A 24850-nucleotide genomic window follows, 5' to 3' on the forward strand; every position below is an offset into this window, starting at 1 on the left:
CCGGGGTAATTCCCAGCCGAGGAGCCTTCTAAGAAATGAACTGAACTATGAAAAAGAACTTATGGAACATTAATTGATTGATTAATTAATAGAATAGTTAATAGATTGACTAAGAAATTGACAGATGTATTAATTAGTGAAATATGAATATTTCAGGGGAGCCATGTTAAGGATATCGAACAAAGGAACATTTTTTTTGATTAGATCAATTATCAATTACTTTGTGTGCCTAGTTACGATCGTAGTTACAATGTTTATCTTTTTTCCTATTGGTTTGTAATCGAATCTTTTAGCGTCACCACGCGCATATAAAAGCTAAGTTAGCGTCCCTTTAAGCCAGAGTTTCGCAAGATTTCGCCTTGAATAGCAGCACCTTCGTTCTTTCGTACTAAACCTTTGGCACAAGCGGGACCGATATGTAAGTGATTTTGTTAGTTTTATTTCAATGTGTTTAAGTTTACTTTTCACCTTGGGCGTTAGCGCACATATGTACTGTGTTGTACAATAGTACAACTAGTTATCTTGAAATCAAAGAGTAATTTGAAAGAATAAGACGCTTAGACAGCTACGCCCACATTTTAGTCTTTGGGCTGTTAATCAGCCGCAAATGTTCATTGTGTAGCCGACCTTTAAATCTCGAGTAGTTTTAATTTAGCCTTTTATGTTTTGTTTATGTTAATTTACGTGTTATTAACAATTATTCCACGAGCGCGTGTTGGATATGAGATGATAGATAGCCAACGAGGCGCGTAGCGGCGAGTTGGCTATAATCATCTCATATCCAACAAGCGCAAGTGGAATAATTGTTTTATTAAAAACAATCAAGAAATATTGCTAGATCTTACTGATTTCGTTGTACAAGAACAACCAGTAGACAATTTAATGGTCGCCATTTCTCGGCCATGGTATAATTGCTCATATACCATGGCGGCTAAGCCAATCAAATCCCTCGAATTACATTATACAATGATTCAGTTTTTAATAATCGTTGTTATTTTAATCGCGTTATCGACATAGGCACGTAAAGCGTTTCTTTTATGCCTTACGCACAAATTCAAGTTGATTCATACTTTCGTTATTGCATTATTGTAATTTCAGTTTACGATCGTGATCGTGATCGTGATCGTCTTCGTCTCTCAATAAACACCGTTAACCGTCATCTTGGTTTTCGTGGTTTTGCGTCAACGACCTGTAAAATAGTCCCAACACCAGCGACACTTTGCAAACACGCCTTAGCGACGCCCCTCGAAGTCTCGTCTTTCGTCGCAATCGTTACACTAAACTTGGCTTCACACCTCACTGGAACGGAAAATAAGATTTTCGATCGCATAATTCGGCATTCAGGTTGGCTAAAAGAAATGCAATTATAACCATTGGCAATAACATAAGGTGATCGTAACACATCTAAGTACACCTCTCCCCCTCCCCCAGACAATATTAGAAGGTTTCTGTATGTGTCAAGGCAACTTTCTTCCTGTATCGCTATTTCAGTTTGAACACAATCTAATCTTCGGTAGCTTTGTCACGGCTAGAATAACTTCCTGTGTCACTAATGAAAAAAATCATAAAAAAACATATTTTAGCAGAAATTGAGTGTATAATTTAAAGTGATTCACATTTGTGTTTATTCACTCATTTTAAAGAGAGGCAGTCAGCAACTCCTTGTTTTATTTATTTATTTTTTTAGGAAGACAAAAACACATTTTTGCGCACGTGTTTCATCTCAACCGTTACAGCTACGTTTAAGCACAAATGTAAATTAATTGTGAAGCTCAAACGCCACCTTAGAATACTGGCTGGCGTCTGTAGTTCACTATTTCGCTTTTATTGTTCCTTGGTAAAGCCCGATCTGTAATGAACAGGAAATGACTTTAATGGAAAAAATACGCCTTGTAACCGCGATTGCAGAAATCCTAGTGATACTTTTTAAAGTACAAGAGAATACTGGTGAGTTAGCTGAATTTCTGAGTAAGTTTTTGAAAAGGAACAAGCGACATAGCTTGGAGAAATATTTTCATTGTCCCGCTGAACCATTGAAAAACATTATGAAAAACATTTAGGAACTTTATCTTTAATTAACTAGCGTGGGGGTCAACTTTTAGCTCAGGGAGGTAAAGTTGGATTTCTGCTGCTTTATTTGTTGGCCTTTAACAGCATATTCGGGTTAACATGATAGAAAGCCTTGAAACTAATAATTGGAGGTTTCGATTGATTTTTGAAATGGTAATATCGAGGATGAAAATGATGCTGTTTATCGTTATCGCTGTCTATTTTTGCGAGCTTAAATGCATAATAAAAAAGTGCATGGATTATTAACTAAATATGGATCTAGATAGCAGATGGTTTGTTTCATTCTTCCGGCTCTTTGAACGGGAAAACCTCATGAAGTGCGTGATGTAACGCAGTTCTTATTTCAACCACTTCCCCCATACTTTAATATTATAACAAAAGCACGAAGAGACAGTTCAAGACGGTCACGTTCGAAATATTACAAAAAAAGTTGTTGAAAATGAGTGGGTGAAGGTTAATGCTTATGAAATGTCATGTAATGATATGCGTTTCAGTTGAAAGAGTTCATACATGAGGACTGTTGCAGTGTAAAATTGTTGGCGAAAATGGACGTATATGAAATGTCATGTGAAATGTGGATGAAAGTTTACGAATCAAGTTACAGATGAATATGTGATTTCATTTCATTTATGACAACGGCCCCTAAAAGATTTGCATACACGAACGACGAAGGCATTCTTAAATCCAACTAACTGTACCGGACGGTCTTTGGTGTCCGATAGAAACACCATTTCCACTGCTCTTGTACAAGTTAAACAAACGCTTCAAATTCTCTCTCGAGGTAACAGCGAAAAAAAAAAGCATTTTCAACTGACGTGATTGATTCCATCACCGATACGCTGTTGTTCTGGCATAAGCAAAGTATCTGTTGTTTGATGCCGGCAATAGTCAAAACATCAGTTATTAAATATGAAACTTGGGACTTCAATGTAAAGAACTTAGGATTTGTTTATTAAGAAAGGTTAGACGTCAGCCAATTACAATAACTTCAGGTTTAGTCTCAGAACATAAAATCGTGGGTCTTATAATGTTGACAGGTCTTACTGTGGAACTCACGGGTCCATCTCATTGTATTTATTAATGCTGAGCGTGTTGTCTTATCAATCAATTAAAACTTGGAAATTTGCCTGCTTCAATTCTGATTTACTTACTTTTAAACTTCCTGTGCAAGGCTCGTATTAGAATATACATGCATATTCTATAACATATACTTCCTCGTTATCTATTCGATGACATCGAGCAGATTCAGAAGCGCTACCTTAAGATTATTTTCCCAGTTTACCGTTTTATGAAGCTAGGCTGGATACTGCAGTAGTCCCACGCTTTTGAGCAAAGGACCATTCAGTGCCACAGTTTATGAGTCAGTTAAACACGGAGTCAAGTATGACCTGCGTTCAACAAGGCGAAGAGCTACCTATAAATGTAGAACGTACCACTTCAACAATTCTCTTTTACAATATCTCAATTATAGGTCTTTTATTCTGTTATTGTATAGCTTTTGTTTGTGTACACCAACCTTTTTATCGTCTGGTATAAGTGTCAGGAAAAAGGTCAAATCCGTTCTATTCCAATATGTAACCATTAAATCAGCGTTTATCAATCAACCATTGTAGAACCTTACATTGGTTACAATAGTATTGCCCGTCAGTATTGTTTGAGAACGTTGGCCATCGGCGATAAGCCATAGCCGATAAACTTCGAAAACTACTCAATGCAGCAGCACGCGTGATCACAAGTCAGGGATAGATAATATGGCATCAAAAAAAAAAAAAAAAATCAACGAGCTTTGCTGGGGTGCTTACCATTTGCCCAGAGAAGCCGAAAATTTCGGTTTGAAGTCAAATGTTAAGGCAATTTGCTATAAATTCCGTTCGGAAATTGTCGAATATCTACAGAGGTTGGTTGGTCGAATTTGTAAAATCCCTTACCATTATGCAAGGGTTACATCAAATTGGATTTTTCCTACAAATGGTAAGCACCCCTGGTCACTGATTCTGAAGGAGAGGAGAAGTAAAAAAGGCCTTATGTACTACTTTATTCAAAAGATACCTTTTTTCAAGAAATATAGGATCTTCTGACTATAATGGTCTTAGAACCATAAGGCCTGGTATTACCCTGCCAAGATCCAGAACAGATTATTACACAAAAGCTTTGCTCTAACTCCGGAGCTCAAAATCAATATGGAATGCACTTCCAAATGATATGAAATGTGAGAGATCCCTAGAGACTTTCACAATCCCAGTACTGATTCTTAATCATACGTTCCGCTGTTTTGTATTATAATTACCTATCCTTGGTAAGATAATAAATCACGTTGTATTTGTGAAACACAACTCATTGTTGCTATGTTTCATTTAAATGTGAGATACAAGATAACTCATGACCTTAATTAAGCCCCTCCCGTCCCTCCATTCCCCCTCCTTCTTGAGGTTCGAAAATAAAACTAGCTTTTACAGTGTAAGCTACTGATAAATGGTTGTTTTAGATGTTAATTTTCCCTTCTTTATTTCATTTTTTAAGGTCAAACATTTGAATCCAGCTGTTCGAGTTACACTGTTCATAAACCATCCAGTAGACAACAGATAACAACTTGGAAAGAGAGCTTCCAGTTATGCTCGCTGAACAATAGCCAGCTTGTTTCTATTGAGGATGAAAAGGAATTAAATTTTTTGGAGGAGAAACTTGAACCGAGAAGGTACCCGAGTATTGAATATTTTATTGGCTTGAGAAAAAGGTTTGGAAAATGGACATGGATAAGCAATAACAGTATTGAGGTGGCACCTTATGAATATCCCTGGGCCAGTAGCCATATACCCAATGGTGAAGACACGCACTGTGCTAGAATGTACTTGAAGCCTAAGAACGACAAATGTTCGTTCGTGTATGATGACATAGACTGCAAAAAATTCACAAGACGAATGGTTGGATACATTTGTGAGAGGCATGTTGGCTGTCATAATGAAAAAGGTATGGAAGAAGAACTGCGTATTTGAATTTACTGATGCTGTAATTAAGACTTAACTATTCGAAACTTCACTCAAGAAAATGAGAGATCAATTTTAAAACTCCTATATAACATTACGCTAAGCCAGGACAAGATATTTATATTAATCCAAAACTTAAGCTTCCTTAATGTTGACGTCTGATGATATTATAGTGTTGGGAAAATCAAATTTCCTACACTCAGCTTTCCTCTTATAATTTATTAAAATAAACAAGACACATTATTTAGGTCGCTATCATCGCAAATTAAGAGAATCCTTAGGTAGTATGAATGTGTCATATTTCTGTATCAAGAAATGTTTTTAAGAGCTTCAGAACAACGATACGTAAACCTGCTTTCCATTTTTTTTTGTTTTGTTTTTTTTTTTGTTTTGTTTGATCATTGCTCTCTAGGACTAAAAACGCTTTTCAGACATTCATCCAGACGGCACTCTGAACGCACCAGTTCCTTTCCCAGGTCTCAGATATGTTTGTACAAAAAAAAAAGTCTTGAGAAAAGGTTATCAGCTGTATAAAAAACAAGAATGATTAAGACAATTTATCTTAAAGATGCTTTACATACATTTTGTGTTCTTTGCTTATTGTAAAATCTTTAGCCAAAAATGGAACTACAGAAAAACAGCAATCAACGAGGTTTTCCACACTCAAACCGTTGGCAAGTACATCGACAATACAATTAACATTATCCACACCGTACCAAACTACCAAGCTACCAACAGGTAAGATAATCTGATGTTTATTAGCTTCCCCTTCACATGACGATTATCACTCTTGGCGTAATCATTTTTTTTTTTATTCAGAATCACTTGCACCAGAAAATTCAATATCATCCACATAAACTTCAGGTCAAAAAGTGTTTAATACATTATTGCGTCAGTAGTGTATTTATATGAAATGAGGCTGGTTTACACACTGATGAACAACTTTTCTTTAACAATCCAAGTTTTATGACAATTTCTACTTCATTTATGCCAGAAATTGTCTCTCACAGGCTATATCCGTCCGCGTAAACTACTGACAAGCTTCCCTAAAAAGTTTGCTTTATGGCCACAACAGATCAGATTCATTTGAACATGAGCACTGCGTGAGCCAAATATCACCTACCTGTATAAGACGACATACCGTATACCAGTCTAGGAACGCGAAATATCGGATACATTTGCGAGAAACCACTTTACTGTTACGGCGAAAAAAGTTTACCATACTGAACGATGCAGCCTTGAGTCTTTTGATACTACCGATGCTTTCATTCGAAAACGATCTCGAAAGATCGAATAAAATTCAACACGAACGCAAGACTAATTATTGAAAGTAATCCGTGTATTGGGATTTCATTAATGATGCCATTCAGGTCTACTGCGGTGTCCTGGAAAATAGATTTTCTCCTCATTTGGGTCTCCTCTCTGATTGTAATTATTTTGAATCATTTAGGCGGCTATATATTGCCAATCAATGTAATTAATGATAACCAAACTTTAAAACAAGGAGATCTTTGAGGACATCAATGCAACGAGCGATTACTTTTTTCTTTACGCTCTTGAATATAATAGAGTTGTTTCTTTATTGAGGAAACAAGGTACAAAATAACGCTGATAGGCTTTACTCGCAGATTATCTGCTGTTAAAAAAAATCTGGAAAAAAAAAAACAAGGGAAAAAAAAAAGAAAAGTCTAAGGGGCGGTTGAACTACCCGAAACCACGTTTTATTAGATTTTTTTAACAGGGAAACCATCCCAAAAAAAATTAGTTTTAAAGTTTAAGAAAGTCAATCCGTAAGTTTAGTTCTTGTTTCGTAACTGGCGCTTAATGAATATAAAGATTACTCATCGTTGTGAGCTGAATTCAATTTTATTTTTTTTTGCATGCCTTGCTCGTTCTCCTTTTCTCGTAACTACCAGGAAAGTCATTTAAGTCTCCAAATAGGTCAAGTGGGAACAGTCAAGAACAGTTTCTGATTACAGATTAACTTTACAATTTTTTCAACAAATTTTAATTTTTAGAGTTATCTCTTTAAAAAAAGTTTGTTTTCTTTTGCTCGTATGAGCGACTGACAAACTTTCATAAAAGGTTTTTCATTGTGGTCGCAGCCGATTCATGTCTATAAGAGAAACGTTTAGCTGACAAATTTTATTTTTTTCTTGTTTTTCTTTTCCTTTTCTTTCTTGAGTGTGTGTCAGTTTGATGTTGTTGTTGTTGTTTTTATTTTTTTTTTGTTGGTTTGGTGGGTGGGGGGGGGGGGGGGAACTTAGTCATATGTGAAGGACGAACATTTTTTCTGAGATAAGATATTTATGACGACCTATATTATAGTGAACGAATGATAAGCTTTTCTTTCTAGTTTTCCTAACAGAGCCTTTGCACAAGGCCAGGTTTCTTTGACAACGCTTTTCCTCGACAAGTCTCCCTGGTTTTTCTTTACACTTCACTTTAGGATTGATTAGGAAAAGTCGCGCTACATTCTATTTCTTAACGAAGAAAAACCAAAACTAACCGTAATTTACTAGCTCAGTTTAGTTCTGATTGGTTTCATTGCGCTGTTTACGTCTCTTGTAATTGCCCAAAGTACCACTTTGGCTTTGGTTCTACGACACTCAAATTAAATCCGCTTTATAAGAAAGCCTAGCTTTATTAGACTTCTACTACGAGCAACAATGTGGACCCTGGGTGCAGGACCCTCGGAATTTGTAGTTAAACTTCAGGTAAAACGGTCATGATGTCATTACGTTATGTTTATTCTATCATTCTCCTACTAATCTTTGTCCCTTTGTTGTTGTTGTTGTTGTTTTAATATTCTTTTAAAACATTTAGCTCAGGAAGTCACGTCAAGTATACAGCCATCAACAAGGCTTTTCACAACCGAAATTATTTCCGTTTCTCGCGGATTACAGCCAATGGTATTCACACAACAGCAATCTGGTGAAGGTATGTGGGCAGTATACTACATATAATCAAGAGCTGACCCATTTCAGAATTAATTATTATCTGCTTGCCTAACACCCTTAGCTTAATCCAATTAGGACTCGGGTCTTAACTCGGAAATATCATCGGACTATACTTTCCAACTGAGAAAGAATACATATATCTAAAGTATCTAAAACTGGCTATACAATATCATTCTTAGCAATGGTCAATTATGAACCCTAAAAGTGAATTTTACTCCAATGGTGGGGACCGGTTGTTATGGTTACGAGATATGACGCCATGGCCATAAGTCAGATATCACGCAAGGAGGAATCTCTTTTTTCTTTTAAGAAAACGGCAAACCTTTCTCGTTTCTTCAATTGAAAGTTTTTAATTAAATCTCATTCTACATGTCTAACACATAAAACGCGCTTTTTCAATCAATCTCAAAGCCATGAAAACAGCCACTTCGGTCGCCTTGTTTGCAACCTCAGAGGACCCCCACAAGGCCCAACACAAAACTTGTAATGTCAACTTCATCTTGTAGAACTACCTAGTCACAGGATGTCAACAAAAATGCCATAAAAAAAGTCTGAAGACTTCTCTCTTCCTTTCTTTCTTTTTTCTGCTACCTAATCAGAAGCCAAACAATCAAAGACAACGCGTGCTCCGATTCAAACAGAGCGAAAACCTGGTGGATGCCTTACTTCAGAGGAACTGATGATCGCTGTATTCGTTGAAGGAGCATTGCTCATCGTGGCATTGGTTATCATTGGAATGTTGCTGTTCAAGTTACGAGTAAAGCACAACAGTGATCAAAGTAAGTGTCACTTCTATTCGAAATAACTCTGTGAAGAAACAATTGTTTAAAGTAAGCTTTTTATTTGCTGACCCTTTTAGTGGGACTTATCTTCAGAAATATATATTGTGGCCGGAATACAGTTCAAACAATTGGAATCGTTCATTGGCCAAAAAGAAAAAAAAAATGGAAAAACTAACGAACAAAACAAAAGTCCGAAAGCAAGGCCCAGTATATGGTTTCGCGACCGCAGCTTGTTGCAAATCCATGGACTAGCAATCCACAAATTTCAGCTTCATTATACATGCCACTGGTTAATAAACAAAGGGTTAGAATACAACATACGTTTATCTTTTTAAACGCTCTTATATCTAATTTCATTGCTCTTTTCCTAGATGAAAGAAACATAGCTGCTAAAAGGTATGTTCTTCTACTGAAATCAAAAACCTCGTACTTAGTTAAACGTAACTGACGAAGTTGTGTAAATAAAGCCTGAAAGAATCCAAGCAGTGCTGACCATCTGATCTATCATGATCAAGCCAACTGGCGGTGCTGTTTGTGATATTCCCAAGACGAATAGACGAGGGTTAATAAATGAAATTAAGATTAAAAGACATGGGCTGAAGCCTGTTCAAGCGGTTTTTTTTTTTTTTTTTTTTTTTTCAGCCTTCATTTTCGCCGTTGCTTGAGTTTTGTACATAACTGCGATGGGCTTCCACGTCTTTAAATTGTTTATCCGCTGTTGAAATATATGATAGGTCATAAATGTACTCTACAAATGTCAATCAAGAGGATTTCAATGGAAGAATAATTCAATCAGTCATTTAATTTACCACTTTTTCATGATTTTACAGACATGCTGAGTTGTTTAGAATTTTTTTGCTTTAGTAAACTTCGATCAAATTTTATTCTTAAATAACAGACAGACATAAAACCAGAACGCATGAGAACATACGCTACTCAGCAGATCATTTCGGATTTAATACATTGAAATCAGCGTGTACGGTTTACAGACAAAGAGAAATTAAGGCAGTCGTTGGCTTTAGCACACTCAACAGGCTTTTGACGCATTTGTACTCTTTAAAGGCAGTTCAGGCGCTTGTAGCCTTGATCCCGAACTTAATCTTGTATGTATGTATTTATCTGGGTATTGCTTCAATCTTCTTGCTGCAGGTTACAGGTATTGCTTGTTTATTCATAATTTATCTGTATTTACTACATTCAGCAGCAATCAGCTTGAAGAATCACGTGAGAATGTCTCATTACTCAATCCAGGGAATGCAGCAAGACAGCTTGGTTTGTCAGTTGAAGCAGGAGATGGTAGTAATGGAGCTACTCTCCAATTAACTGCGCCACCTTGCATAACTGAGGGTGGATATGCCGTGCTCAGTCCACGTACAAATGTAAGTTCAATATCACTAGACCTAAGCCAGGGAAAAACAAGCTTATTGCACAACTGTGTTTCTACGATCGATACTACGATGTACCTTTACGTTCGCTATTAAATGAAGCCCGAAGTTCCTATTTGGAGGTTAATTAAAAAGACTGATCGGCTGACTATCTGACTGGCTGACTGGCAGAGCGAATGTTGAATGATTGCCTGGTTTGCCGATTAAACTGCTTGCTCGCTGTTGCTCGCTGTGTGCGAGACTCACTGAATGACTTGATTGATTGATTGATTGATTGATTGATTGATTGATTGATTGATTGATTGATTGATTGATTGATTGATTGATTGATTGATTGATTGATAACGCCGCTTAATTTGTGGAAATCTTTTTTTTTTCTTTATTTTTCAGACGTCGGAGGGCGATTTCTACGCACATCTATTGCCATCTAAACAAGAAATCAGAACCAGTGCTGACTGCAGTGAGACACCCACATATGCCAACGAAACGGCTATGCACGAATACATGAATGTGTGAGCCTAAATTTTTTTGACTACCCTTGATCTTTAACAGATTGGGAAAAGTGGTCCCCTTTTAACCAGAGAAATTTGTTACTTAAAAAAGAGTATTGGTATACATTTTTTTCTAGCCAAAATTTGAATAATGTGCAAGAGCATCGATGGATAAGTGTAATCTCGATATAACAAAGTAATGATCAAATGGAAACTCTAGGTTGATTTTGCTGTATGGGGCACAAAAGATGCACGACCATCAAGAAGGATCAACAGTAAAATAAAGAAATACGTGAAAATAAACTGTAAAATCCCCGGCTTCAAACCTTCGAATGATATTTTACATTTGTTTGCCTAAAAGATTAAGTCTTGAGGAGAAATGAATAGGGCACGCCATTAGCAAGCCGAAGGGATAACATCATCAGGAAGAAAGACAGGGATGTTAAGAAACACCTGCATGTGTAACACCGAGGAAAAATTAAGCTGTGGAATAAGCTGGAATGAACTTGCAAAATAAACACAGGATGTTCTCGCCGCTGGTCTCAAAAGGCCTAACTCCTAAAGCGTTTTTTTTTTATGCTACAAAGTCACTGATCTTTTGAGTTTAGCTTTTTAATAGATTTTTAGTTTCAGTAGTTCTTACGTCTTACAGTACCTGATGTAATGCGCGTGTGAATATGTACATGTAGAACATGGGCAATACATATTAAATAATTATTATAAATGTGATAACTTATTTCAGCTGTTGGATTATTTCTTTGGTTTTGACAACTGTTCCAAGTTATAGATATCGTTATGTTCCCTGAAGAATGTGTAGAATGATCTTCATCTCTTCATAGTAATTTACCTAAACGAGAAGGTCACCTGGAAGAATACTTTTAAAATTAGCACGAGTACGATGCGAATTTTCTCGCTGTAAAAATATGACACCAGGACCGGTCAATCACTTGCAAATAAACGACGGTGACCGAATTCTCTAAAATACTCTGAACAAGTTCCTTATTAGAGGGGAGGAAAAGTTGGGGAATTTTTGAAATATTTATTAAAACATTTTCTTATTCAACGCGTTGAATAATTATTTAAGAATGAGAAATTGTATTCAATAAATTTCGCATCTTTCTTCAACAAATAAGATTTTTATTCAACATTTTTAATATTTGTTCAGAAACCTCCCTTAATGCACTCTTTTAGGGTTCAACACGATTAAGTGATGTCTTTATCCTACTCGCAGCTCTAAGCCCCAACGGCCAGATTGAAGCAGCCAAATATAGCTGGGATTCTCCCGCGGTTTCCTCTAATAAGGACACCCACTTCATCAAACACCAAATTCGAAGATCTACCTAAGCTCTCCGGTAGAAGTCTCTTACTCCATCTACCGTACTAGATTCAGTGGAAACTTGAAGCTGGCCATGCACGTTAGCAAAATCTGTCCAGGCCCGCCTCTCTACTGGGAGAAGTGCGTGACGAGCCCATAGAGCGTTTGCGCTAGGAGGCTTTCAAGTCCAGGGGTAATAACGCATGCTCGGAAATCATGATAAACCGCAAGGCGTTGTCTCGCACCATTGCTTTCATTACTTATTTATTTATTTATTTATTTATTTATTTTTAATAACCCAATTTTATAAGCCACAGGGTATTTTGAATCATTAATAACGCATACGTGCAAAGAAGAGCGGCGCGTTTCGTCGAAAGAGAACACAAGAACACAAATCTCCAGGACATGATTGTCGAAAAGTTACCGCACGACCTCAATTGTCATCGCTTGAGAAACTGAAGATAGGACAGCTCGTCTTACAATTGCTTAAAGGGCATAAGTAAGAGCAGCCGGGCCGTGTCACTGCCTTCTTACTGATATAAACAAGCCACTACTACTATAGAAAACTTAATACAAAAACCAAAACGAATAATTCAAAATCAACTTCTTGGCAAGAGCGAAACCATTCTTCCTGCACACAATATCTGATTAACGTTCATTTCAGGTATTCAAATCATCCATTGCAAACTAATTAGAACAGACTCTTACCGTGACACATTGCTTATATTTTTTATTTACACAGATAGTTTCACAGCACCCATCTTCGCATTTATATAATTTTTTTTTACTTACACATCTGCGGCAAAGGGCTATTTTCTTTGCCGATTAAGTTTTTAGATTAGATTAAAAACGTCCAATGCCCAATTGCTCGGCGTTTTGGCCTTTCTCATCTTTACCTGCATTGCACTTGTGCTTCTGATTATTTTCAGGTTTTGCGTCCCTTTTACTTTCAGGATTGCTTCTTGGGAGACGGTATGATGGTAAAAGAAGGTGACTGAACGTATTAAAAAAAGTTTATCTTTTTGCTAGACCTCTGTTGCTAGTTTGCTTATGTCTACGTTTAACAGTAAGATATCCTTTTTACGTGACCTTCTTACCAAAACAACAAGTCTCAGGTATGTATTTTATTTTTAGGTGATTCTGGCTTTTTTTTTTTTTTTTTTTTTTTTTCAAGAGGACTAACCCAGAACATTGGAATTTCACTCGGTAGTAAGACTTCCCTCTCACCAAGTTTCCCGAATCTCAATTAGACGATTAGGCAACCAGAATCACCACTTCTTTCTTCCATCCGATAAGAGACAGTGAAATTTACGTTAGCGAATTAAAAAAATGTGCTTGTCGTTTACTGTAACGTGCGCGCGAGTTAAATTGGCCATTACACAGAAAGTTCAGGTTATCAAGTATATTGACAAACACCTTCCCTCGTTTACACGACAAGGAGCCTTCAGAACAGCATTAAGCGGAGCCACATGTTTCCTGCTTTCACTATCTTGAAGTCAACGATTTAAGTTAATTCATTTTGTTTGAGATTTCACTCTAGCTCAAAAATATTAATCTCTCTTTATTTTAATATCCAAAATGAAAACGTGCTAAATCAAAGACGAGACCTAAATTCGCACAATCCCAAACAGGATAAAACCATCAATATGAAAGGAACGCGATACTAAACTCCCCCACCCCCCCCCCCCCCCCCCTCACACACACTTCTTCACTGCAACGGATATTAAGGTTGGCTGAAAGGAATGCAATTAACGAGAACCATTGACAACAACATAAGATGATCTGAGCTAATTACACTTCACAAAATTCTGAGTGTGTTTATTCTTTAGACAACTTTCTTCCTGTGTAGCCATTTTTGAGCATAATTAAATATTCGGTATGCTCCGTCATGACTGCAGTCTAATGGGTGGTCATCTGAAGATCCGCATACTTCTTGTTTGGTAACAAAACCCACAATTTTCTCCTTCATAGGAATAACTTCCTGTGTCACTATTGTAAACATTATAAAAAAGTGTAAGCGAATGAAACGTCAGCTTACATTGAGTGTATCATTAAACGTGATTCACATTTGTGTTCATCTACTCATTTTATAGCCAAGTACTGACTCCACTTCCTTGTCGTTTTTATCCTTACACGGTTTTATTTATTTAGTTTTTTTTTTTTTTTTTTTAAATATAACCACATTTTTTGCGCACGTGCTTCAACTCTACCGTCACAGCTTTGTTTAAGCCCAAATGCAAATTAATGAAGTTTCAACGCCACCTTAGAATACTGACTGGCGTCTGTAGTTCGCTATTTCGCTTTTGTTGCTCGTTGTTCCTTGGTTGACCCTGAGCTAATGACTATAATGGAAAATCTACGCCTAGTAGTCGCCATTGCAGAGATTCTTGTGATAACTTTCAATGTACAAGGGAATACTGGTAAGTTAACTGAGTTCAGTAAGGGGCGGACCATTAGAAATCACGGGAGGGGGTGTTGAGGTAAAATTTTTCAGTGGATGAATTTTCTTTTAGTCCAATTTGTCTGCATGTCTTTTTTTTCGACGTGGAAGCTCTGCACGATTTTTTTTCGACAGAACTTCTTTCAATATTAAAAGCATGCAAAGCTCCGCACAGTTTTATTGCAGTACCTTTTAAGGTGACAGTCTCTTTGGAGTCTCGATTTTCGCGAAATCCGAGTATCGCGATTATCGAGAAAGAAATGAGCCACTAAAGGTATCGCACCTCATGACTCGAGGGACGTTTTTTCACTTGTCAAGGAAACTCGGCTTCATCGTGTTGGTCAATGCCATTCTTTAAATCGAACCAAAAGCGATAAGCGTGAGAAGTTCGAAGGCAATATAGTAGTTATATTCAGTGTTGTTTTCTCGGTCGAAGATAAAAACGTCTTGTCCAATCGACAAATGGATCGTGCTTTAAAGAGTTCACAAAGCATTCGATAATTTTCACAGCAACAACTCTGCCATTGCTACCCCATACCTGAGAGAAATGCTAACACTCATTCTCAACAAAAATTATTTCCAATTCATTGGAAGGAACTACCTCCAAATACTTGGTACTGCCATGGGCACAAAAATGGCCGTTTCTTTCGCAAAAATTTTTATGGTCGACAATGAAACAAAATTGTTAGCCAAAGCGTCGCCGTAAAATCTACAGTTTGGAAACGTTATATCTTTTCTCTGTGGGACACCAGTAAACACGATATAGAACGGTTCATCCGGTAAGCAAACTCATATCATCCAACAATCAAATTTACGGCTGAAATCCCAAATGCTGAGACTACATTTTCGGATACAGTTGTATACAAAGGCAATCGATTCCATCATCATTCCATAGTGGATATTAAAAAACATTTCAAGCCGACTGAAACCTTTTGACAATACATGCATGTTTCCTCTAGCCACCCACCAGGAGTCAAAAAAGGATTTGTTAAGGGCGACGCCCTAAGACTCCTAAGAACAAACTCAAACAACATTTGAAGAAAAAATTAAAAAGTTTAAATCACGACTCCTTGTCAGAGGCTACCCAAATAGTCTGATTAAAAAAAATATCAGATGTCAAATTAAAAAAAAAAGGTAATCGGCATTGGAGCAAACAGACAACATCTCAAACAAATATTGCCTTTCGTAACAATATCAACCATCGTGCCCAACCTCAAACATGTTTTAATGGGAAAATGCAAAACCAGCCTTTCCAACGGGAAATCTTCAAAGAGTCACCATTAATTTCCTTAAAAAAGGAAGATCTATAATATAAATGACGTGCTTGTCAGAGCAAAAATATAGAGAGGTTACACTTCAAAAATGTTAAATTCATTGTTAGAAGTCGCGCAGGCCTGTCACCCCTTGCTATTTCCTACTCAAAAGAAAGATTGTTGAAGGTTTGCTTTAGTAAAGTTGTTTTATATTTCTTCTACATTTGAAATACCGGTATAATTCTCCATAAATGAGTAGGAGATCAGATTGTTGCATTGTCACTTCTAAGAACATTAATACATGTATGTGTTAAAATGATAGAAGGGCAGGTTATGTTCTTGATATGTACAGTAAAACTACTTGACGTTGTGTTTTGATATATTTTTTTTTTGATGGTGAACTGCTTGCAGAATTTTTTTTTTTTGGGGGGGGGGGAAGGGGGGGGGGAATTTTCCTTAGCAGGAATTTTTTGGGGGGATTTATTTGATTAAGTAACTATATAACCATTCATCAACCCATTGTGGAGCTTTACTTTGATCACTACAGTATTGTTTGGGATGGTATTAGCGACAAACTAGCCGATAAACTTCGAAAATTACTAAATAAAGAAGCACGCGCGAGCACACAAGCATAGATATCAGGGCACCAACAAAACAAATATTAAACGAACTTGGATGCTCACTGAATCTAAAGTAGGGGGAAGTAAACAAAAAGCCCTTACGCACTAGTTTATTCAAAATATACTTTCTGCAAAAATATAGAAACCTCCGTCTATAACGAAACTTAAGGGCTATTATTGCCATACCGAGATCGGCAACAGATTAATACAAAAAAAAAGGTTTCTTTTCAGTCAGGAGCTCGAATATGGTATGCACTACCAAATGATATGAAATGTGAGCGCTCCCTTGAGATTCGTAAGAATATACTGAAATCTCAGTACTGATTCTTAAATAAATGAAGACTTTCCGCTTTTTATTGTTTTTAAATAATTAGTTCAACTTGTTAACAATCAATTATAATTAATTTATTGTAAATAGTATCCTTTTATGGTTGTTACATAATTGTGGTAACCTAAAAAAAATCACATTGTATTTTTGAAACACAACTCATTGTTGCTATGTTTCAGTTAAACGTGAGATACAAGATAACTCATGATTTAAATTAAGCCCCCTTCCCCCTTCTTGTTGAGGTTCGAAAATAAAACAAGTTTTTACAGTGTAAGTACTTGTTTAAGATGTTGACTTTCGCTTGTTTTATTTCATTTCACTTTTTAAGGTCGACGTCATTTGGAAACATTTGAATCCAATTGTTCGAGATACACTGTTTATAGACCATTCAGTAAACAACAGCGAACCCGTTGGAATGAGAGCTTGTATTTATGCCATCTGAACAATGGCCATCTTGTTTCCATTGAAGACGAAAAGGAAATGAATTTTTTATTTGAGAAACTTCAACCGAAAAGGTACCCGAGAATGGAATATTTTATTGGCCTGAGAAAACGCTCTGGGAAATGGACATGGATAAGCAACGACAGTATTGAGGTGGTACCTTATCAATATCCCTGGGCCAGTAGCAGTAAGCCCGACGGTGATGGCGAGTGTACTAAAATGTACTTCACTGGTTACGAAAAAAAACATTTGGTCTTTGACGACATACACTGCAATGGATACAAATCAGGATATGTTGGATATATTTGTGAGAAGCATGTTTGCTGTCACAATGGAAAAGGTATGCAAGGGAAAATAACACCGCAAGACTCACGAAATATTTTTTCCCCAACTTAAGGCAAAAAAAAAAAATCGAAAACTGCTGAAATGTTATTGAACCCGAAATTTGAATTTCACGCAAATGTTTTCGATTTTCATGATAACCTTGGCAAATAAAAAAGTTGTTTTCAACTAATTGAGGTTTTTTTTTTTTTTTTTTTAATAATCATTTCACATTTCTTTTTGTCTTAATGTGTTTTCGTTTTAAATCGCTCACTTGTTTCCGTGAGTTGAAAATAAAATTTTACGGAAACATTTTGCTGAGAAAAAGGAGAAGTTCAACACCACCCAGGGTACAAAATCAGGTCTCGTGGGGCCAGATTCACAAAGCCTCCCTAAAGTTAGGATTTATCCTACGTATTGTTTCTTAACAACAGACTATTGCTGGACAAACAATACCCTACTGTTAAGGATACACTTTCACTTAATAACTGTTTCGTGCATCTGGCCCCTAATTATCGCCAACTAGTTTATGGTTCGAATTTGAGCAGCCACTCTGTTTCTGGGAGTCAGACTCCAACACGAGAACGAGGCTCAGAAAGAACACTTTACATTTACTGTGAAACCTTTATGAAATGAAGTAATGCGACATGAATCTAAAAATTCGGTAAATTGATTTTTTCTTAAATTTGACGATAGGCTTCATACTTAAGCAAACACGATTGATCTATTATTCAGTCAGAAACACAGACATACTCGGAAAAAGAAAATCGGAGTTCTCCAACAGGAGTCAAACTTATGACCTTTCGATTGCTAGTTCGGAAGGTCATAGTTTCGAGGCCTGTTGGGAGAGCTCGGATTTCCTATTTCCGAGTATGTCTGTGTTACTGACTCAAAAAAAATACCTTTATCATACTTTCAAGAAGTATGCTATAGCAATCACTTTTTCAACTTTTTCAACATTTTGCAATGACTCGAACCACATTTTATACAATCACTTACCTGTGGCACCGTTCCCTTGATCACCGAGCTAAAGAGGGCGGTTATCGATAGATGAACGTGATTGTTTATGATACATCGTAACTGTGAACTGTGGGAGAAAACTCTAATGAATGATATACCATCACTGTGAATAAATATCACGTATAGGAACTGTGGATGAAAGATTCTTATATATGAAGAACACAGCAAGTTTATTTTTCTTCCTGTTCCTACGAAAGTTATCTTAAATAAGATATTTTATGATATGACAGAAAGAAACTTTCTTTTCAACGGTACTGATCATGCAATGCCAAACTGCTAACTTTCTTTTTTCAAGTAAGCACAGCGTTTCGCTTGAGAAATTAAAAGGCTGTGATTCTTTTCTTCGTTCTAAAGTAGCAGATGATCGTACAATTTTCTTTAGATTAAATCGTTAATGCCGTGAGAAATTGGAATTGCCTTAATGAATAGTTGTCTTTTTCTGCTGTTAAGGCCTGGTCAAACGGCTCATGATAGTCGATGATAGTTGATGATAGTCAAAACTATAATCAGCCATTATCAACTACCAAGCGGGAGTCAAACGACTCAGAAAAGCTCGTGATAACTGACGATAGTTTATCGTGAGCCTCTAATGCAGGCACCTGCCAAGTGTCAACATCGCAAACAAAACTTCGCAGAGATGATTTTTTTGCGGCGAAACGAAGGCAGCTTCCTGCTTCGTTTTCTTTCGGTTGTTAGAAAAAATAACTGAAAATTAATCTTGAGAGTACTGGTGGAGAAAACAGCTGACCGAAGAAGTATCATCAGGTATCATGCCCGTGATCAAACGGGAAAAACTATTATCAACTATCACGAAGAATTTGAACACGCTCAAAGTGAATGATAGTTGATGATAGTCGATGATAGCACATGATAGTTTGTGGTCAAACTAGGGCGGTCGCTTTAACTATCATCAACAATCATCAACTTTCATTGACTATCATTCGCCGTTTGACCAGGGCTTTATTGTATTAAAAGAATAATAGCAGAGCTCCGCGCGGAGCCCCATAGCTAAGAGATTTTGGTAAGCCAGGGATGCGACAAATTTTTGTTAGGTTATGACGTCACGTTTGTCCATCCAACCGTCCGTCCGTACGTAATCCCATAATGCTGATGCACTCGTGTTTGTTCGGGGGAAGTTGCACAGCGAGATGCGTTTAGAGAAACAACAGAAATGCTAAACGACACACAAAAAAGTCAATTTATATGTACTCGTTGGAAATGTCGACAAACGTGGAAAGAAGAGAAAGAGGGAGAGAAAGAAAACAAAAAAGCGGAAAGTTCAACGTGAAAGAGAGCGACGGATAACAAGTTATAGAGCAGGTCAGCCGGATAAGAAAGTTTAAAGACGTCTCACATTTGCCTATATCACCCGTTCTTGATCAGTTATGGTAACTTTCAGAACTCCAAAATAGCTTTACATAGACACTATCATCGCTTTCGATACCACCAAAATAGGAGGAGAAGTTAATTTTTGAAATTTTTGTTTCGTGGCCTTGTTTTTTCATTCGCACCGCACGGCTCTCACCTGTTTGTAAACACACACAAGTTTTAAAGCTCTGAAATAATTCTACCAAACACCAAAGAATTATTCTGTATTCTCCTTTTCTTAACGTTTATTTAGAGACTAGAATTTTTACTAGTGGAGCAGAATTGACACAGTTTTGAATTTCCAAACATTTTTTCCGGGCTGCTAACTTGCTCTCGCAAAAAATTCCATGTTGACGTGATTCGACGGCGTTTAAAAAACATTTGTAAACGTAAATTATTTCTTCCAGGCATCAATCGAGAATTTTTCCTGATGTTAAGTGTTTCAAACTTCATACAAACACTTTAATTGTTTAATTCTCCATACCACCGATATTCGTGATGAAATTAATTTTTGAACATTTTGTTTCTTGGCCGTGTTTTTTTGTTCGCACCGCACGGCTCTCGTGTGTTTTTAAATACACACAAGTTTCAAAGCTCTGAAATAATTCTACCAAACACCAAAAAAGAGTTTTTTCTGTATACTCGTTTTCTTAACGTTTATTTAGAGACTAGAATTTTTGATATACGAGCAGAATTGATGCAGCTTTTAATTTCTAAACATTTTTCCCCGGGTCCGCGCTAACTCGCTCTCTCAATACTGATTGGGTTATGATTTTTTTAAACATTTTGATCCGGGCGCCAAATATGTCAGGGAACCCTGTTAAGCAACGATGACGGCAGCAACAACGCTGCAAATGAACAATGAACAGAAACATTTCTTTGCCGTCCTCCGCAAAACGGCAACGTGAAATGGTCTAATTCAAGCTTTACAAATATACTTCAATCGTTTCGATAGGAAAAATATGCTTGGAGAAACTAATTTTTGAACATTTTGTTTCGGGGCAGTTTCCTTGGCACCGCTCGGCTCTCGTCCAGTTGTAAACATACTCAGAAATAGTGATTTCCCTTTTGTTCTCCTTTTGTTGATGTTTATTTTGATTTCAGTTGGAGCAACATTGACTGAGTTGTAAATTTTACACATGTATGAAATGAAGAGAGAATACAAGGTTAAATCAAAACAAACTTACAACGATAAAACTTAATGTTAGGCATTAATTAATTGTTCACCTGCGCTGTGAAGCTTTCCTACCGCGAAAATAGATCAGTCGATAAAATAGCAAACGATGGATCCAAAGAAGGAACTTCCAGAGTAATTTCTTTCGTTGAATTTGACCTGCTCCTTCCTCCCGTCAATATGACACGTTATGCTCAGTAATTAATTTCAGATTTCCATAAATGCTATGAAAAAATCAACGGAGCTCCGCTTTTAGGCTTGGCTTAATAAATATGTTAATAACAACAACAAGAATAAGATCACGGTTTACATGTGTCACATTTCATATACAGATGTTAACTTTTCTTTGTATTTTTATTTAAGGTGTATCCAATTTTTCCAGTTATACCTTCCATCAGGACTCTAATCAAATGAGCACTGCCTGGATACAAAGCCTGCATTTGTGCTTGCAGCATGGAAGCTTCCTTGTCTCTATTGAATCCAAAGGGGAATTTAATTTTTTAAAGGACAAACTTGAAAACATGAACCTGACCGGTGAATATTTTATTGGCTTAAGAAAACTGTATGGAAGGTGGAGTTGGATAAACAATGACAACATAGACGTTGTACCAGGGAAACCTCCGTGGGCCACCTATCAACCTAGCGGACTTGGCGATTGTGCTAAAATGTACTACAGCTATGTCCTAAAAACATTTGTATACGACAACATAGAGTGCAGTCTACGAATACGAAATATTGGATATATTTGCGAGAAGTCTCTTCACTGTTACAGTGGAAAAGGTATACCATAACGAATATTGAAGACGCGAACTTTAACTAAAAGGCGAACTCAAGATACATAATAACATAGAGTTCCCTTAAACAAACACACATAAAAAAGAACCACTGAGAGTTTCTAAAAGAAATTCAACGCAAAGGCAGGACTGATAAGTCCATCTGTAGGTTAGATTAGGTAATAACGGTTATGATGACATTATGTTATGTTTAGTCTATTTATCTCCTATTTTTCTTTGTCTCTTTTTTTTCAAATGTTCTTTGAAAACATTTAGCTGAACCAGGCACGTCACGTATACAGCCATCAACAAGGCTTTTCACAACCAAAATGTCTCCCGTTTCCCGGGCATTACAGCCAACATTATTGACAGAACAGCAATCTAGTGAAGGTATGTAGAAAGTATAAAAAATCAAGAGGCAACCCGTTTCAAATTCATCTGCTGGCGTAACATGAACACTCTTAGCTCAATCCGATTTAAATACTCAGGTCAGCATTATCCACAAACCAACGTCTCCTAAATGTATGCGGACAGTGTGGTGAATTTCAATAGTAACTTCCCTGCAACTTTCACATGTTTTCCATCTTCCAAAACATAATCCTTCCGTATTTTCTATTGGATTTTGTAACCGCGGAACAATTTCGAACGAATTTTAATTAGTTTTAAAGTTTTAGAAAGTATGCATAAGTTAATTTGTTTCGTAACTGGCACTCGATTAATATAACGATTAATTATCTTTCTGAGGTGAATTCAATTTTCTTTTTTCTGCCTTTCATGTTCTCCAACTTCTCCAAATAAGTCAAGTGAGAACGGCCAAGCACAGCTTCTGAATGATTATATTTTTAATATTCTTTTAGGTAACGTTGCTTGACCCGAGGGCAAGATTACCTTGGCAATTTTTTGAAAAAATTTTTTATTCTTGGTTCAAAAAAGGTGGCCACGTTAGGTCGTGTGTAAAAGCTGATTTTCACTAGGACATAGGCATAAGCATAAAGATAAGCAAGTGAGAACAGTAGCAACATAAGCATAAGGACAGACGCACGCGCAGAAAACCGTTTCTTGACGGAATTCTCGATACCAGCTCCCCTTAACTACCCTTAATAGTAGGCAAGATGGTGGACGAAACGGTTGACTGCCTTGTGCTTATGTCGTCCCTGTTCTCACTGATGAAAACGGCTGAATAACATGACGTAAGCATAAGCACAAGAAGAACGAACAGGTTCGTTCTTCTTGTGTTTATGCTTATGCTTCTGCCGCAGGTGTTCTCACTTGCTTAGGCGGCGTTTGAGCTTCTGCTTATGTTTATGTTTATGTTTATTTCAAGATACGTTATCCTGACGAGAGATATATATATAACGGTAAATCACTGATAAGCTTTGCTTACTAGCTTGCCTGACAGAGTCTTTGCACAAGAGCAAGTTTCCTTTGACAACATTTTTGCTCGACAAGCCTCCGTGGTTTTGATTTAATTTGCTCTATAATTGGTTAGCAAAACTCGCGCTACTTTTTCTTTCTCGACCAATGCGAAGCAAAACTAAAACCAATTTTGATTTGCTCGTACGCGTTTTCCCGGGCTTGTCGCTTGTTACATAACTTCCGATTGGTTCATTGCGCCGTTCACATCTCTTACATTGGCCAGCGAAAAAACTTTGGTGTTTGCGACAAGGCTCTATAGGAAAGTCAAGCTTCATTAGACTTGAATGAAAAATAAGTTGGACTTTTGGTGCAGGGTTATTTAGTTTAAATTTAAGGTAAAAACGGTTGTGACTCTCTCTCTCTCTCTCTCTCTCTCTCTCTCTCTCTCTCTCTCTCTCTCTCTCTCTCTCTCTCTCTCTCTCTTTTTTTAAATGTTTTGTTTTTGTTTTTTTTTTGTTTTTTTTTTTTAACATTTAGCTGAGCCAGTCACGTCACACATACGGCCAAGAACAAGGCTCTTCAAAACCAAAATGTTTTCCGTTTCCCGCGCATTAGAGCCAACATTGTTAACACAACAGCAATCTAGTGAAGGTAAATGGACAGTATACTGCATAGTAATCAAGAGCTAACCCATATTAGAATTATCTCCTGGCCAAACACTATTAGCTCAAAATATAATTAGTACCTAGGTTTTAATTAAAAAAATATCTGGCCCCTGGCTTGCTAGCTAGGTGGAAAAGAATACATTTATTTAAAATTGGTTGTACAATATCAAACTTGTTAATGGTGTAAAACTGGTTTTTACTCCTCGCTTTTTGCGTTTACAAAGGTAGGGAACGGTTGCCATGGTTATAACATATAATATGACGCCAAGGCCGGAAGTCAGATAGGACGAAGGAGCTTTTTTACGTTTTTTTTTTTTTTTTGTTAAGGAAAACGGCATGCCTTTTTCATTTTTTTGATTGAAAGCGTTTAATTGAATCCCATTTAGTCTTTTGCGCTTTTTCAATAAATCTCAAAGGCAAGAAAGCGGCCACTTTGCCGCCTAGTTTGCAACCGCAGAGGCCCCCACAAGGCCATAAAACTTGTAATGTCAACTTATATTGGGGAGTTGTATGAATTCAGTTAAAGGAGAACCCAAGTAACTCAAGTCCACAAAACTTCTGAAGACTTCTTTCTCATTTTTTTTTCTTTTTTTGTTGCTACCCTCTTCAGAATCCAAACAAGCAAAGACAACGTGCGCTCCGATTCATACAGAGGGAAAACGTGGTGGATACCTTACCTCAGAGGAACTGATGATTGCTGTATTCGTTGAAGGAGCATTGCTCGTCATTGCACTGATAATCATCGTAACGTTGCTGTTCAAATTACGAGTAAAGCACATCAGTGATCAAAGTAAGTGTCACTTCTATTCCAAACAGTTCTGCGAAGACGAAAAACTTGTTTAAAGTAAGCAGTTTATTAGCTGACTCATTTAGTGGCGCCTACGTTCAGAAATATAAATATATGGTGGGAATACAGTTCAAACAAGTAGAATCGCTCGTTGGCCAGGAAGAATAAAAAAAGGAAAAACTAACGAACAAACAAAAGTCCCATAGTCAGACACAGAATTTTTTTTCGCGACTGTAGCTTGTTGAAAATCCATGGACTAGCAATCCACAAATTTCAGCTTTATTATACATGCCACTGGTTAAAATACAACGGACGCT

The 24850-nt window shown here is 36.9% G+C and overlaps 2 protein-coding genes across 4 annotated transcripts in view; both read left to right on the forward strand.

Moving 5' to 3' along the window:
- The first annotated feature begins 1658 nt into the window (after window positions 1-1658).
- On the forward strand, window positions 1659-11399 carry LOC146465305 (uncharacterized). 2 transcript variants are annotated; one of them, XM_085128522.1, is made up of 8 exons: window positions 1659-1947; window positions 4591-5037; window positions 5670-5792; window positions 7881-7994; window positions 8614-8793; window positions 9168-9192; window positions 9998-10175; window positions 10572-11399. In XM_085128522.1, exons 1-8 carry the CDS (start codon window positions 1866-1868, stop codon window positions 10695-10697), a joined length of 1275 nt encoding a protein of 424 aa, XP_084984648.1. In that variant the 5' UTR covers window positions 1659-1865; the 3' UTR covers window positions 10698-11399. The 2 variants fall into 2 exon arrangements, with proteins under 2 accessions (XP_084984648.1, XP_084984649.1); XM_085128523.1 differs by having other exon boundaries at window positions 10001-10175.
- Window positions 11400-14315: 2916 nt separating this feature from the next.
- Window positions 14316-24850, forward strand: part of LOC146465306 (uncharacterized) — a 12662-nt gene continuing 2127 nt past the window's right edge. For both annotated transcript variants that reach the window (XM_085128508.1, XM_085128507.1), the window contains exons 1-6: window positions 14316-14407; window positions 16957-17409; window positions 21316-21732; window positions 22002-22115; window positions 23619-23732; window positions 24357-24536. In XM_085128508.1, the coding sequence (XP_084984634.1) occupies window positions 14326-14407; window positions 16957-17409; window positions 21316-21732; window positions 22002-22115; window positions 23619-23732; window positions 24357-24536 (1360 nt within the window). In that variant the 5' untranslated portion in view covers window positions 14316-14325. The remainder of the gene's footprint in view (window positions 14408-16956; window positions 17410-21315; window positions 21733-22001; window positions 22116-23618; window positions 23733-24356; window positions 24537-24850) is intronic.

This window comes from Pavona decussata, unplaced genomic scaffold, assembly GCF_977016875.1.
Source record: "Pavona decussata unplaced genomic scaffold, jaPavDecu1.1 SCAFFOLD_156, whole genome shotgun sequence".
Lineage (NCBI taxonomy): Eukaryota > Metazoa > Cnidaria > Anthozoa > Scleractinia > Agariciidae > Pavona > Pavona decussata.

Coding starts and splice junctions, on each gene's coding strand:
- LOC146465305 (XM_085128522.1), top strand. CDS start 1,866: ATGACTTTAATGGAAAAAATACGCCTTGTAACCGCGATTGCAGAAATC. Junction 5,038..5,669: donor TGGCTGTCATAATGAAAAAG/GTATGGAAGAAG, acceptor TAAAATCTTTAG/CCAAAAATGGAACTACAGAA. Junction 8,794..9,167: donor AAAGCACAACAGTGATCAAA/GTAAGTGTCACT, acceptor CTCTTTTCCTAG/ATGAAAGAAACATAGCTGCT.